This window comes from Narcine bancroftii, chromosome 1 (genome assembly GCF_036971445.1).
Source record: "Narcine bancroftii isolate sNarBan1 chromosome 1, sNarBan1.hap1, whole genome shotgun sequence".
In the NCBI taxonomy this organism is placed as follows: domain Eukaryota; kingdom Metazoa; phylum Chordata; class Chondrichthyes; order Torpediniformes; family Narcinidae; genus Narcine; species Narcine bancroftii.
This window is the reverse complement of record NC_091469.1, coordinates 435733490-435750111: the sequence shown is the minus strand read 5'-3', so window position 1 is coordinate 435750111 and position 16622 is coordinate 435733490. Positions and strand designations below refer to the sequence as shown.

Here is a 16622-nt window from a genome sequence, read left to right as displayed (position 1 = left end):
GAAGAGCACAGACGAACAGACAAAAAGTGATAATTGGACTGATAGGAGGACAGGAGAGGAAAGGTGAGAATTAATCAGGAAAGGGGGTGGCTCTGTTCATGCAGAGCTGGGGGATAGCAGACAGAGGGAAAGGAGAAAAAAGGGATAGAGGTGAGATGGGGGGGCGTGGCTATCAGAAACCAGAGAAGTTGATATCAATGTCATTCAGTTGGAGGGTGCCCAGACGGAATACGAATTATAGTTCCTCCAATGTGTGGGTGGTCTCAAACTGGGAGACAATGGACAACCATGTTGGCATAGGAATAGAACAGGGAATTGAAATGGATTGCCACTGGGAGATTCCTGCTAATTGTGTTGGGGAGAGCAAAGGTGCTGAATGAAGTGATCTCCCAGTCTGCATCCAGTCTCTCTGATGTAGAGGAACATCAGATGCAATAAATGACCCCTGCAGATTCACAAGTGAAGTGTTTCTTCACTTGGCAGGACTGTTTGGGGCCCCTAATGTTGGTGAGAGAGGAAGTGTGTATGCAAGTGTAGCACTTCCTGTGGTCACGGAGGGAGGTGCCAATGGGATGATTGTTGGAAAGGGAGGTGTGGACAAGGGAGTCACAGATGGAGCAGTCGCTGCGGAAGGTGTAAAGGGAAAGATAAGTCTGGTGGTGAGATCTTGTGTTAGGTGGAAAAAATGGTAGAAGGTGATATGAGATGGTATATCAAGTGGAAATTAACAAGTGTGAAGGAAAGTTAAATCAAGTTTGTATATGTACAGTGAGTGGCAGGGCCCTGGGGAGTGTTGTAGGTAAAAATGCACAGTTCTCTGAAAGAGGCAACGTAAGTAGAAAGAATGGTAGATAGATAGCCAGTGTCTGCTTTACCATAACAGGAGTGTCCAAAACAAGAGGGCATAGATTTAAGGTGAGAGGGAAGAGGTTTTCAAGGAGATCTGAGGGGTAATTTTTTACATGAGTATTCAGGTGGGTAACTCCAGAGGAGTATCCGGAATGATCTGCCAGAGTAGGTTGTGGAAGAAGGAACAAAATTTAAAAGGCAATGTGGACACCTCCTTTATGTACCTCTATGCCCTGTCCAAGGAATAGAGATACATAAATTGAATGCATGCTATTTATGGTTTTTTTTCACACAGCCACTGCATTCTGGAAAATTATTCCCAATTTTCTGGAATGCAGTCTGTTTAAAAAGATTGTTTTTTTTTTAACTTTATTTATGTTGTTCAAAAAACAATTAGTACATAACAGCTGGCTGGGTCACGTCTCCAGAATGGAGGACCATCGCCTTCCCAAGATCGTGTTATATGGCGAGCTCTCCACTGGCCACCGTGACAGAGGTGCACCAAAGAAAAGGTACAAGGACTGCCTAAAGAAATCTCTTGGTGCCTGCCACATTGACCTCCGCCAGTGGGCTGATATCGCCTCAAACCGTGCATCTTGGCGCCTCACAGTTTGGCGGGCAGCAACCTCCTTTGAAGAAGACCGCAGAGCCTACCTCACTGACAAAAGGCAAAGGAGGAAAAACCCAACACCCAACCCCAACCAACCAATTTTCCCCTGCAACCGCTGCAATCGTGTCTGCCTGTCCCGCATCGGACTTGTCAGCCACAAACGAGCCTGCAGCTGACGTGGACTTTTTACCCCCTCCATAAATCTTCGTCCGCGAAGCCAAGCCAAAGAAGGGAGAAAAGAAGAGTACATAACATATACAACAATGAACCCTAAACATGATAGAGAAAAAAAAGAAAAGAACCGCCCCCCCCCCAGCCAACTCTCCTAAGGAGAGCCATAAAGAAAGAAAAAAAGAAAAAAATATTTTAAAAAATTAAGCATACGTCTTAAGATCTAATCAATTTAAATTGAAATGTAAATATTCTGAATATAACAACCACTTATTAATAAAAAAACTATAATTATCATGCGAAACATGTACTTTTTTTCCATTATTAAACAATATTTCATCTCATTATGCCATCTATTAATATCAATCATATTTTTATCTTTCCACGTACTAGCAATACATTTTTTCGCTACAGATAAAACTAAATATACAAAAGCAAGTTGAAACTTATCTAATCCCAAACTTTTCAAAGGTTGCAAACTACCCAATAAAAACACTGTCGTATCTAAAAGTATTTTAATCTTATACAGGTATTCTAAAAACAATTGAATTTTCTTCCCAAAAGATTGTATATGTATACACGACCAAACAGCATGAACAAAAGTTCCAACAAAGTTACCACATCTAAAACACAAATCTGATTCATGAAAACCATACTTTTTAAATTTTTCAGGTGTTAAGTATAATTGATGTAAAAAATTATAGTTAATAATTACATCTTTTTTTTTCTTTGGCTTGGCTTCGCGGACGAAGATTTATGGAGGGGGTAAAAAGTCCACGTCAGCTGCAGGCTCGTTTGTGGCTGACAAGTCCGATGCGGGACAGGCAGACACGATTGCAGCGGTTGCAGGGGAAAATTGGTGGGTTGGGGTTGGGTGTTGGGTTTTTCCTCCTCTGCCTTTTGTCAGTGAGGTAGGCTGTGCGGTCTTCTTCAAAGGAGGTTGCTGCCCGCCAAACTGTGAGGCGCCAAGATGCACGGTTTGAGGCGATATCAGCCCACTGGCGGTGGTCAATGTGGCAGGCACCAAGAGATTTCTTTAGGCAGTCCTTGTACCTTTTCTTTGGTGCACCTCTGTCACGGTGGCCAGTGGAGAGCTCGCCATATAACACGATCTTGGGAAGGCGATGGTCCTCCATTCTGGAGACGTGACCCATCCAGCGCAGCTGGATCTTCAGCAGCGTGGACTCGATGCTGTCGACCTCTGCCATCTCGAGTACTTCGACGTTAGGGATGTAAGCGCTCCAATGGATGTTGAGGATGGAGCGGAGACAACGCTGGTGGAAGCGTTCTAGGAGCCGTAGGTGGTGCCGGTAGAGGACCCATGATTCGGAGCCGAACAGGAGTGTGGGTATGACAACGGCTCTGTATACGCTTATCTTTGTGAGGTTTTTCAGTTGGTTGTTTTACCAAACTCTTTTGTGTAGTCTTCCAAAGGCGCTATTTGCCTTGGCGAGTCTGTTGTCTATCTCATTGTCGATCCTTGCATCTGATGAAATGGTGCAGTCGAGATAGGTAAACTGGTTGACCGTTTTGAGTTTTGTGTGCCCGATGGAGATGTGGGGGGGCTGGTGATAATTACATAACGTGCATTTATCAATCTAGTTACACTATCATAACAAATATCTAACCAATCATCCTTGGAAAAAAATAAAACCAATGTCCGCTACCCATTTACGTTTAGACCTATCCCAACCCTTTTTATCCATACCATCCTGTAATATTTGATACATAGATGAAATATAACCCTTCTCTGGTACCTTCATAAGAAAAATCTCAAATTTAGTCATTTCAGGTAAAATCATATCTCTACCAAACATTCGTTTTACCAGATATCAAATTTGGTAATAGAGAAACAGTTCTTATCAACACCAAAACTGTCCCTCATCTGATTAAAAGATAAAAATTTACCCTCTTTAAAACAATCACCTAAATTCTTCACACCTTTAAATCTCCAATGCAATAAACTTCGATTATGTATTGAAAAAGAAATAAGTTGATTATTATACAACGAAGTCAAAGCCGATAATTCAGCCCTAGAGCCTATCATTTTATTTTTCTTAATCCATAGCTTCATTAAATGTTTTAGTATAGGCACATTATATTCCATCTAAACAAAAATTGATGTACTTCAAATTCAGAAATATTTGCCATCTCAATTTTGCCCCAACGAGGAGACCGTTCCAAATCCATCAAGGAACTAATAAATTTAAGTTGGGCTGCTTCATAATAATTTTGAAAATGTGGTAAACGTAATCCCCCTAACTCATATTTCCAAGTTAATTTATGCAAAGCTACTCTCGAAAATTTACCCCTCCATAAAAATTCCCTAACCATTTTATTCAAATCTCGAAAAGAAATATTATCAAGTTAATACGGAATAGATTGAAACAAATATTGCATACGTGGAAAAATATTCATCTTAATTGTATTTATCCTACACAATAAATTAATAGGTAAATCTTTCCATTTAATCAAATCAGTTTTAATTTTTTTATTAATATGGAACATAATTTAATTTATATAAAGATTGATAATCAATATTCTGAATTATACCCAAATATTGAATTCGATCAGTCCATTTCAAATTAATAATATTCTTATAAACTGAATAATCTCCTTCACTTACCGGTAATATTTCACTTTTTTCACAATTAACTTTATATCCAAAAAGACATCCATATTGTATTAAACATTCCTTCAATGCAAAAGTGACTGAGCTGGGTTTATTAAATACACCAATACATCATCAGCAAATAAATTAATTTTATACTCCTCGTCTAAAACTTTCATACCTTGTATCTGTGTATTTTGTCTTATTAGCTGTGCTAAAGGTTCAATCACTAATGCAAACAAAGCTGGTGATAAAGGACAACCTTGACGAGTTGATCGAGTCAATTTAAAAGGTTCAGAAATCAAGCCATTTGTCAATACTCTAGCTACCGGTTTACAATATAAAGCCTTAATCCAACCAATAAAAAAAAGGACCAAACTTAAATTTCTCCAGAACTTTAAATAAAAAATTCCACTCAACTATATCAAATGCTTTTTCTGCATCTAAAGTTTTCACCATCGGGTGGTCTGAAGATTGTCGAAATCTATTAATCAAACTAATCACGTGCAAAATATTATCTGAAGCATATCTATTCTTTATAAAACCTGTTTGATCCATATGAATCAACTTAGGTAAAAATTTAGCCAATCTATTCGCTAGTATTTTAGCTATTATTTTATAATCTACATTTAACAACAAAATTGGTCTATATGAAGATACTTTCAAAGGATTTCTATCTTTCTTTGGAATTACTGTGATTAAAGCACTAGAACAAGACTCAGGTAATTCATAATGTTCTCCAACTTGACGTAATACATCCCCAAACACTGTAGAGAAATCATCATAAAAGATTTTATAAAATTCAACCGAAAATCCATCATCACCAGGCGATTTACCGTTCGGCATTTCCATCATAGCCATTTTAATTTCCGAATCAGTAAATGGTTCCTCTAACTCCTGTATATCTCCATCCTCTATTATCGGTAAATTCAACTGTGATTAAAAAAAGATCAATCGATCCAATTTCTTGTTTTTCTTCAGATGTATATCTTTTTATAAAATGAACAAAATTCATCATTAATCTCACGAGGTTTATAAGTAATAAGAGAATTCCGTCTAACAGCATTAATAGTCCTCGAAACCTGTTCTTTCTTTGATTGCCATGGCAATACCTTATGTGCTTTCTCTCCCCATTCATAATACAATTGCTTAGTCCTATTAATCACACATTCAAATTGATAAGATTGCAAAGTATTATAATCCAATTTCAACCTAGATAATTCTATTTTCTGATCTTCAGTAGCATCTTTCTGAAATTCCTTTTCTAACTCATCAATCTGTTTCTCTAAGTCAAGACTCTGATTTAATTGATTCTTTTTCATTTTAAAAGTATAACTAATTATTTGTCCTCTCAAATAAGCTTTCATAGGATCCCATAATACAAACTTACTTTGAACAGAATTAGAATTTTCTTTCAAAAAAAATTAATTTGTTTTTTCAAAAAATCAATAAATTCCGTATTTTTTAACAACATAGTATTAAACCTCCAAAGATAGGCCACTTGAATTTTCTCAGAAGTTGCATATGTAAAATATAACAAAGAATGATCTGAAATCACCCAACTTTTATATTCCACTTGTTGTATCTTCCCTTGTAAATGTGCCGATACTAAAAAAAAGTCAATCCTTGAAAACGATTCATGTCTAAATGAATAAAAGGAGAAATCTTTCTCTGTCGGATTAAGACGTCTCCAAATATCTGCTAAATTAAGATCTTTCATCAACGCTTGAACCTGAACTGCCATCTTAGATTTCTTAACTTTCTTTGGAGATTTATCCAATAAAGGTTCCAAAACACAATTAAAATCACCACCAACTAAATTTATCATTATTATCATTAGCCTGACCCAAATATAAAAATGCATCTGAAATAAATATTTCATCATCTACATTTGGGGCATAAATATTAAGTAAAGTTCAAAATTCACTAAAAATATTACAATTCAATTTAAGAATACATCCTGCCTTTTTCTCCATTGATTGCAATTCAAAAGATAATTTTTTATATATCAAAATTGCTACGCCTTTAGCCCTAGAATTAAATGAAGAAGAATATACATGTCCAACCCAGTCCCTCTTTAATTTCATACTTTCCTTCAGATTCAAATGTGTTTCTTGTAAAAAAAGCAACATCAATTTTCATTTTCTTAATATACGCCAAGACTCGCTTACGCTTGATCGGACTGTTTAAACCCCGAACATTAAAAGTAGCAAATCTCAACTTTGACATATCTACTATTGTTACAAAATACCAATATATCTTTATATGAAAACTCAAATCAACGTATATAGGCCCTCCAGTAGGAGAAAAAAAATCACAAATTAAAAATTAACTAAAATGAAAATTTAAAAAAATTTAAAAAAAAACTCCTCCCCCCCCCAAAAAAAACTACCAAAAGGTAGTAATCCCTAAACAAAAATTGGGTGTGGGTCACCCACCAGTGGCTGATGACAAGTAAAGAACTTAGAGCAAATCTCTCCCTCCTCAGCCAAACAATGAATAACATCAAAATATCATAATAACAAAAAAAAGTAGAATAAGAATAAGAAAATTCTTCTGTTCATCCAAGAGATTCCAATCTCGAAGATCCCATTTCAGAAAAAGTTGGACTCTTTTCATTCCCGTTTTTCCTATTTCTGCCATTTCTTCCGTTTCCAAAACAAGCAGATTTTTCTTTAGGAGACAATGGTAGACTACGTCTTTGTCCTCTTATGTCTGGCAATGAATCAGCAAATATCATTGCTTCACGATCATTCTCAAAAATCCGAAGTTGATGATCTCCATAAAACACCTTCAACGCTGCCGGGTAGCGAAAAGTAGACTTATAATCTTTATGCCACAAAGCTTCTTTAACTGGGTTAAATCAACGTCAGCGTTGAATGACCTCTTGACTCAAGTCAGGATTAAAAAAACTACTATTCTGAATCAATAACGGAGTTTGTCGTTGTCTTGCATTTTGCACTGCTAGTCGAAGTATTGCTTCTCTGTCCAGATAATTCAAACATCGAATTATTATCGGTCTCGGTGGTTGACCAGGTAAAGGTGTTCTTCTTAAAGCTCTATGAGCTCTTTCCAATACCAAGCCTCCAGAAAAAAAATTCTTGTCCTAATACTTGTGGGATCCAGTCTTTAAAAAAACGAAGAGGATCTTGTCCTTCCATACCTTCTGGCAAACCAACGATTTTCACATTATTCCTTCTACTTTGATTCTCCAAGTAGTCTATTTTCCTCTCTAACTCCTCACGTTCTCCCAATTCTATAACTGATTTTTCAACCTTCAACACTTTTTCTGTGTTAGAAACCACTTGCTGTTTACATTCCAAAAAAGCAGACTGAAATTTTTTTAAATCTTCACAAAATCCTTCCACACGTGCTTTAACTGCATTCAATTCTGAACTTATACTAGCATTTATTTGAACCATCTCATTCATTAAAGGTTGAATGACAGCATTTAACTGCATACACTGTAAATCAGAAAAGCTCAGCCCTGCTTTCTCTGACGTAGTGGCAGAACCATGTAATTGTAGCTCCTGCTGCAACTCAACGAAAGGCATTTTAGAGGTTTTACTAAGGGTCTGGACTCCCAGCGACGGCACCCCAACTTCCTCAGGGGGTCGCTGCTGGTTTCCCCCCACAGCTCGTTGTTTTTGTGCAAAATCATGGAGGGAAATCGATTTCTTCAGGTTGAAATGCTTCCTGATGCATTTCAAACAATGGAGTCATCTTCCTGCGTGCTCCCTCTGTTGAAATCGAAAGGTTTTCCAAATCGGGATCCACTTCTTGGGAACACGCACCTTCTTCCAGGGAACGGGTAATTCCAGTGCCATCCTTCACTTGGTGAGTAGTAGACATTTTTTTTTCAGCGCCCACAGGCAGTCTTTGTGGTTTAGACACTGAAGAAGTTAAACCTGAAGCTGTATCAAGTCGTTTAGGCCCCAAATCTTAAGTACTTCGAAAATGTAACTTCTTCTGCACTTGAGGTTTAATCTTTTTACCATTAAAGGCCATAGTAGTTCCTCAATACTTTAAACTAAAATTTAAAAAGTTTAAACTTGAAAACAAAGGGTTAAAAAACAGGTACTTAAAAGTCTGGCCAGAGAGGTCGAGATCACATATCTAGACTCTACGCCATCTTGCCACGCCCCCCTGTGTAAAAAGATTATAACGGGAATTCCATTTTGAAATTTTACCTCCGAGACGCATAGACATTTTAACAGATCCCCTGCAGTCTAAATAAACTTGAGATAATCCGTGAACAACGTGCTAATGAATAGGATGTAAATACCGTTCTTCAAGTATTCTGAATAAACTCACAGTGTGATACAGATATTTGGAGCTTTGGTCATTCCTGTGTGAACGGCCACTCTTGGAAGATAGGTAGACATTTCCAAACTGGAAAAAAAAGTAAGTTCTATGTTTAAAAAAAACATAAAGGTATTAGTATGGATAGGCATGCTGGTCAACGTCGACGTCACATACTGTATTATGCCAAGAAATATGGGGTTAGTGTTGGAAAGTAGCACTGTGATAAAAGGTCAGCTACTACTTACTGAATTGCAGACCAGGCACAAGGAGCTCAATAACCTACTCCTACTTCTCTTTCCTGTGCTTTTATATAGGTATTCTTCTTTCTCTTCTTTGGCTTGGCTTCGCGGACGAAGATTTATGGAGGGGGTAAATGTCCATGTCAGCTGCAGGCTCGTTTGTGGCTGACAAGTCCGATGCGGGACAGGCAGACACGGTTGCAGCGGTTGCAGGGGAATTTTGGTTGGTTGGGGTTGGGTGTTGGGTTTTTCCTCCTTTGCCTTTTGTCAGTGAGGTGGGCTCTGCGGTCTTCTTCAAAGGAGGTTGCTGCCCGCCAAACTGTGAGGCGCCAAGATGCACAGTTTGAGGCGATATCAGCCCACTGGCAGTGGTCAATGTGGCAGGCACCAAGAGATTTCTTTAGGCAGTCCTTGTACCTTTTCTTTGGTGCACCTCTGTCACGGTGGCCAGTGGAGAGCTCGCCATATAACACGATCTTGGGCAGGCGACCAACAAGGTCGGGTCAGATACAGCAATGAGCTCTCTGAACCCTTCTCCATAAACAGTGGCGTGAAGCAAGGCTGTGTTCTCGCACCAACCCTCTTTTCAATCTTCTTCAGCATGATGCTGAACCAAGCCATGAAAGACCTCAACAATGAAGACGCTGTTTACATCAGGTACCGCACAGATGGCAGTCTCTTCAATCTGAGGCGCCTGCAAGCTCACACCAAGACACAAGAGAAACTTGTCCGTGAACTACTCTTTGCAGATGATGCCGCTTTAGTTGCCCATTCAGATAGGTATTCTAAGTAGTAACTATCACACCTCAGCTGACAAACTCTAAGTAATGCAAAATAAGGCCTTTAAGCCTGCTGCGCCATTCAATAATATCATGACTGATCTAATCTTGGCTTCTACACCATTTTCCACTCCTTCCCTTTAATTCTCTGAGTCCTTTGAAGTTTAAATGTCTGACACTCCACTTGAATATATTCAGTTACTCTGCCTACACAGTACTTGATGGTAGAGATTTCAAGATCTCCTGAGAGAAGAAATTACTCCTCACCTGTTTGACAACGCTTAATTCTGAAACAATGCTCCTTTAGTTCAAAACACCCCCATTAAGAAAAACATCCTTTCAGCATCCATCTTGCCAATTCCCCTTGGAATTGTATACATTTCATGAAACAGTATACACAGCATGGGCCCTTCAGTCCACGACCTATATAAACCTATCCACAGTCAGTTTAACACTCTCCGTCTCTCACAGCCCATAATCCTCCATTTTAACACATTCATCATCATCCAAGAGTCTTATTTTATTTTTCATACTGTGAACCATATCAACCAAAATATATACAAACGTTTCTCATTAAATATACACAGTGGCATTTTCTCCCTTTTTTCCCCCCTTCCCAACCCCTCCAAAACCAAATAAATATTCAACATATACAATACAATAAAACCATTAAACAATGTCATCATACATTGAAAAATAAACAAGAAAAATGTGTCATCTACTTTTACACACTGGATCAAGTCGTTTTGTTTTCTTATCATTTTAGGGGGTGGAGGTCCGAGGCAAGCCCTCTCTGTTATCTTCCATGTATAGTTTCCAAGAGTCTTTTAAATGCCCCTATTGATTAAGCTCTACTACCATCCTGGCATTGTGTTCCAGGTACCCACCACTGCATTTTTTAAAAAAAATCATATTTCTGACGTTTCTTATAAATCTTCCTCCATTCACCTTAAACAGATGTCATCTGGTGTTGGCCATTTCTGCCCTGAGTAAAAGATGCTGGCTGTCCACCCTATCTATTTCTCTCATAATCTTATACACCTCTATTAAGTAGTCTCTCATCCATTACTCCAAAGAGATGTCGAAACTTGCTGAACCTTGTTTCATAAGACATATGTTCTAATCCAGACAGCATCCTGATAAATTTCCTCTGCACTCTCTCAAAAGCTTCCACATCCTTTCTTTAATCAGAGTGACCAGAATTGAACGCTATCACTTAACCATATTTTTATACAGCTGCAACGTGACCTCAGTCCTCTGACTAATAAAGGCTAGTACACCACACTTTCTTTACCACTTTATCAGCCTCCGTGGCAACTTTGAGGGATATATGGACTGGGGCCCCAAGATCCCTTTGTTCGTGCACACTGCTAAGAGTCATGCCATTTGCTATGTATTTTGCCTCCAAGTTAAACCTTCCAAAGTGTATCATTTCATATGTTTCCATATTGAACTCAGTGTCAATAAGATCACATCTCATTCTTCTATTCTCAATGAGTGTTTGTTCAGTCAGCTTGAACTTTCTGGAATGTATAAATTTTGTTTAGCTACCAAGTCAAGATGCAGAGGAAAGTAGTTTTGAATCCTGACTAAAAGAATGTAGTACAGTAGTAAAATTTAATAGAGTAAGTAGTCTTACATTTTTAGTATGTTCTGTACAAATAGACAAATGAAATAGAAAATTTTCATATTTTCAATTTCTTTCAACTCTTGTTGACAGAAGTCCTGGAGGAGATACTGGGGCCAGAAAAAAGAAGAAAAAGCAGAAAAAGAAGAAGGAAAAGCCAAGTTCTGCCAGCACCAAATCAGATTCTGCTTCAGATTCACAGGAAATCAAAGTTCAACAGCCTCCTTCAAAAGTAATCTTTTTACATTTTACAAATATACAAAATAACATGCAAAACAGTGAAGAAAACTTGAACGTCTAAATTTAAGATCATAGAAATAGGAGCAGAATTAGGCCATTTGGCATATCGAGTTTTCCCTGCCATTTGAATTGTGGCTGATGTATTCTTCCTTTCAAACCCATTTTCCTGCCTTCTCCCCATAACCTTTTACACCCTTCCTAATCAAGAACCTGTGCTTTACATTAACTCACTGAAATTGTCTCCACAGCTGTCTTCAGGAACAAATTCCACAGATTCACCTCCCTCTGGCTGAAGAGATTTCTCCTCATCTCTGTTCTAAAGGATGTCCTTTTGTTTTGAGTTTGTACCCTTTGGATCGAGACTCTCTCACTACTAGAAACATATTCTCCATCTATCGAGCTCTTTCAATATTCGTTATGTTTCAGTGAGATCCCTGTTCATCCTTCTAAACTAGTTGAGCACAGACTCAGTGCCATCAAACACCCCTCATATGTTAACCATCTCTTCACCAGGATCATTGACGTAAACTTCCTCTGGACCCTCTCTCACATCCTTCCTTGGATATAGGGCCCAATCCTGTTCACAATACTCAAAATATGGTCTGATCAATGATTTATAAAGTCTGCATATTTGTTTTAGTATTATAGTCCTCTCAAAATGAATGCGAGCATTGCATTTGCCTTCCTTAACCTGCAAGTTAACCTTTAGGGAATCCTGCACTAGGACTCCAAAGTCCCTTTGAACCTCCTGCTTTCTTTTTTTTTCATGATTTAAATTTTATTGAGTTCTTCTAAAAAAAACTTTCCCCAAACCATTGAGTCAATGTTAAAGTTATGTAATCATAAGGTACAAAACAGAAACTTATCCGTAAAATAGAAACAAACATGGCAGCAAGAAAATCAAAATAATATGTTTATTTAGACCTCTAATAACAGAAAAAACTGCCATTCATTAATATGCTTCACCACAACATCCACCATTATTTCCTCCCCCCTGGCCCCGCCCTCAAAGAAACCTAGATATTTGCTTAATTTTTATGTATAGATGTCCAATTTATCAAACTGTTTATAAGACGTGCATTCAAATGTTGCCACTTTGGCCATTTCTGAGGCCAACTCCTGAAATGATGGTTCCCCCCAAATTCTTCCAACCTCTAAGTATAATTTGTCTTCCTACCATTATACTTGTTTGAATCGAATTTTAAGAGTATCCCCAAATAACCCAAGTGTGTCTCTCAAGTTAAAGAGTCTGGGGCAAAAAGGAATTTGAATACCTGAAACTTCACCAATATAATTGTGTCATAATCCAAAATTCTTGAATTCTGGGACAAGACCAAATCGCATGAACTAAGTCCCCAATATCTGCATCACAGCACCAGCATCAGGGGTATTTCTCAGGGGTACTTTGCTGAAGTCCAATATAAAAGGTGCAGAATCTTAAATTGAATTAGGCATACTCTCAGGTCTCTTGACATTGTTACAAATTTTGTCCCATTCTCTGTCTCAAAAACCACACTCAGGTCTATTTCCCATGCTCTTTTAAGACCCAACAGAAGTTTATCCCCTGAGATTTGTATTCAGGCTGAATAATAAAATGAGGCTTTGTGACCTTTACCCATATGCAGCCAGTACAATAGACAGTATCATAACAACTTGTGGGGGTTGCTGTGTAGATCTTGAGGTATGTGTAACACATGATACAGTTGAAGATATCTCCAAAATTGTGACCTAGAGATATCATACTGTTGGATTAATTGATTAAAAGATTCTAAACTGTCACTATTATAAAGGTCTCCTAATTTAATTATACTTTTCCCTTGCCATTCCCTCCAGACAAAAAGGGGACTTATCAATACACAACTTTGGATTCATCCAAATACTCAAGACTTAAATAATTTAAATAATCTGGCTAATTTATCCTAGAACAAATGCATATGCGATATAATTGGGTGAGATCTTACCTCAGGAGGTAACTTGACAGAGAAACATTGTATTGGAGGGATAGGAGGAAGACTTGAACACTCAATATGATACCAAGGAGGTGCTTTCTCTTGGTGTCGGGGGGTGGGGGGTGAAGAGACCAATGTACTAAATGTCTAAGAGTAAAAACATAATAATAGTACCTAAACTTTGGCAAACCTAAGCCCCCCCCCCCCCTTAAACTGGCAATTGTAATCTATCAAGATTCAAGCGAGGGTGAATCCAAATTCCAAATAAAAGTCTTAATTATTTTATCAAATTGCTTAAACTATGTTAATGGGATTTGCACTGGTAACGATTGGAACAGGTAATTAATTTTCGGAATACTATTTGTCTTCAAGGCACTTACTTTTCCCAACATTGACAAGTACAATGATGACCATCTATCTACATCACATTAAATTTTCTGCAATACTGGATCAAAATTTACCTTTAATGAAAAATTAATAGCTGGATATCATATACCCTCTTTGGCCAGTGAAATTGGCCAGGGTAAAAAGCAGATATTATCAGATGAGCTGCAGCTCCTAATGAATCATACCTGATCACTATGTCTCATGCACGTTAAAACTGTATCTAGACGCTTTGTAAGAATCTTTAATAAGATTTTCACATCTAATGGAATTGTGGAAATTGAACTATAATTCTTACATTTACATGGGTGTCACGAGCTAACAACCCTCTCAGTTTTGTTAGGGACTAAAGAGACTTTGTTAGTGCTAATAAAGGACCAACAATGGCAAAAATTCACCAGACAATGGTAAATTCAAAATAATTGTTTTTATTAAACTATAAAAACATGACATTTCTTATTTACCTCTAACCTAAACCCAAACAATTCGCAAATCTAAGTGTGTGTGTGTGTGTGTGTGTGTGTGTGTGTGTGTGTGTTAAAGAACCAAAATCTGAAAAGCCAATTTTCAAACTAAGCATAATTTTTGTCTTCCTTGAAGATCTCAAGTTTTCGGAGCAAAAATAATTATAAAGCGCTTTTAAACATAATATCTTCAGGCCTCTTTAAACTCTCAATTCTTTTGATGAGTTGACCTTCAGAGAGATTTTCCTTCATAGTTCAAAGGCACTTATTCCATGTTCCCCTATTTCAGGAGTATATCGGCAGCCTTTTCCCCCTCTGCAGGAAATATTACTGCTGGTTAGACCTGCATCTTGACAGGACTCTGAGTTTCCTTAAATTGACTTCTTCAGAATCAGGATTTATTGTTATGAACCAGTCATGAAATTCAGTGTTTTGTGGCAGAATCATAGTGCAAACATGCATATTATAACCATCGTACTATAAAAAAATAATAATAACATAATAGTGGATGAAAAGTAAGGCAGTGCCTTTGGTTCATTGATTATTCAGGAATCTGAGAGCAGCAGGGAAGAAGCTGTCCTTGTGGCGCTGAATGCTCATCTTTAGCTCTTGCACCTTTTCCTTGATGGTAGCAGAGTGAAGAGGGCATGGCCTGGGTGGTGGGGGTCATTGAGGATAGAAGCTGCTTTCTTCAGACACTGCCTCTTGTAGATGTCCTCAACAGAGCAAAGACTGGAGCCCATGGTGGTGCTGGCTGAATTAACAACCCTCTGTAGTTCATTCTTGTCCTGAGAGTTGGTGCCTCCATACCAGGCATGATGTAACCAGCCAGAATGCTCTCCGAGTACACCCGTAGAAGTTTTTGAGAGTCTTCAGTGACATACTGAACCTCCTCAGACACCTCACAAAGAATAGCTGCTGGCGAGTCTGATTTGTGATTGCATCAACGTGGAGGCTCCAGGACAGATCCTTGGAGATGTTGATACCCAGGAATTTGAAGATCTTGACCCTCTCCACTACTGAGCCCTTAATGAGGACCTTGTCTCGTATTCCAATAACATATTTCTGGCAAATCTCATGTCACGTGACGTCATTTCTGCCTTTGAAGTTCATAATGGTTCTCTCTCCTGGTTCTGGGCTGTCTGGAATTTACTAACAAAATGGCTTCTTCAAGACTCAAGTAAACAATCCATTGTCCCACTTAATTCAAGAACCATCAAAAAAAATCTTTAATTTCTTCTCCTTCAACTGCAATCAGCAGTCATTCCGCCTTTCAAACTGGCTTTTGTGGTCATTAGTGTTTAAAATGCAAATGCATTTCATGATGCTGAAGCCAAGTACCAGCTGCAAAGAACTATTTGTGTTTTTAAAATGCTAATGTGTTGTCTTTCTTTCCCTGACCACCCAAAACTTACTTATTAAACCATATCTAGATAAAATATAGTTTTAACATTAAATTAAGGATTAATATTAACATAGATCCATTACAGGGGTCTTTGTCCTCTTTTAGAATCAATGCTTGTGATAAAGTAGGGGGTAAATTACCCTGTTCTTTGGACTCATTATACCTATTCAACAGTAGTCAGGCTAGATCTTCCGCATAGCATTTTAAAAATTCCAAAGTAAATTCATCTGGACCAGGACCTTTCATAATATAGTTAACATCTTAATCACTGATATAGTTTCTTCCACTGTTATAGTGGAATCCAGGTATTGTTGTTCTTTCATCACCTAATGGTGTCAGAAAACATATCAATTTCATTCTCACTAGAATTGGAGGTAGATGTATATAGGTCCTTATCAAATTATTGAAATGCATCCTCAATATCTTTAGGTATCATCAAAATATCACCAGTTGCTGATCTAACACAGATACCTAACTTTTAATCCGGGATCATCAGGACTGAACACCTGCTGTTGTTTGGTATCTTCCAGATTTCTGAATCATTTTGATTTTGGACTCTTTATGCAAATGGCTTGCTCCTAGCCCCTTCCATCCTGTCCCTCCACCCTTGGCCATCTGTTTCCCCGCCCCCCACCCCCAACTGCGCAGGGCTGGTGGCAGACTATTTTGCACCATAGGCCAGGCTGAATGCGGGCGAGACTCACCTTTCCACCGAAGGTAAGAGAGAATGCCCATGGGGACAGGGACTGTGTCGGGGGGGGGGGGGGGTGTCTCCCTCTGAAAACAGAGGTTATTACGGGAAATTAATGGTTTTTATGTGTAATATGTACCAATAAAAGTGCCAGTTTTTTGAGGTTGCAGGTGTTTGAAATCCTGGATAAAAGGTTAGGCACATGCAGCTGGGATGATAGACATTGATTCTCCCTGTTTTATACATCTTGTCAGAAGCTTGCAGGCTTTCTCCCCCATTCAAATTGCCTTTGTTTTCC

General features: G+C 38.2%; 1 protein-coding gene across 7 annotated transcripts in view; it reads left to right on the top strand.

The window, feature by feature from the left end:
* The window catches only part of nmt2 (N-myristoyltransferase 2), a 67150-nt gene that overhangs the window by 6425 nt on the left and 44103 nt on the right, over positions 1–16622 (top strand). For 6 of the 7 annotated variants that reach the window (XM_069914316.1, XM_069914317.1, XM_069914313.1 and 3 more), the window contains one exon: positions 11285–11423. The exons of the other annotated variant lie outside the window; for it this stretch is intronic. In XM_069914316.1, coding sequence (XP_069770417.1) covers positions 11285–11423 — 139 coding nt within the window. The remainder of the gene's footprint in view (positions 1–11284; positions 11424–16622) is intronic. 7 annotated transcript variants of the gene reach the window in all.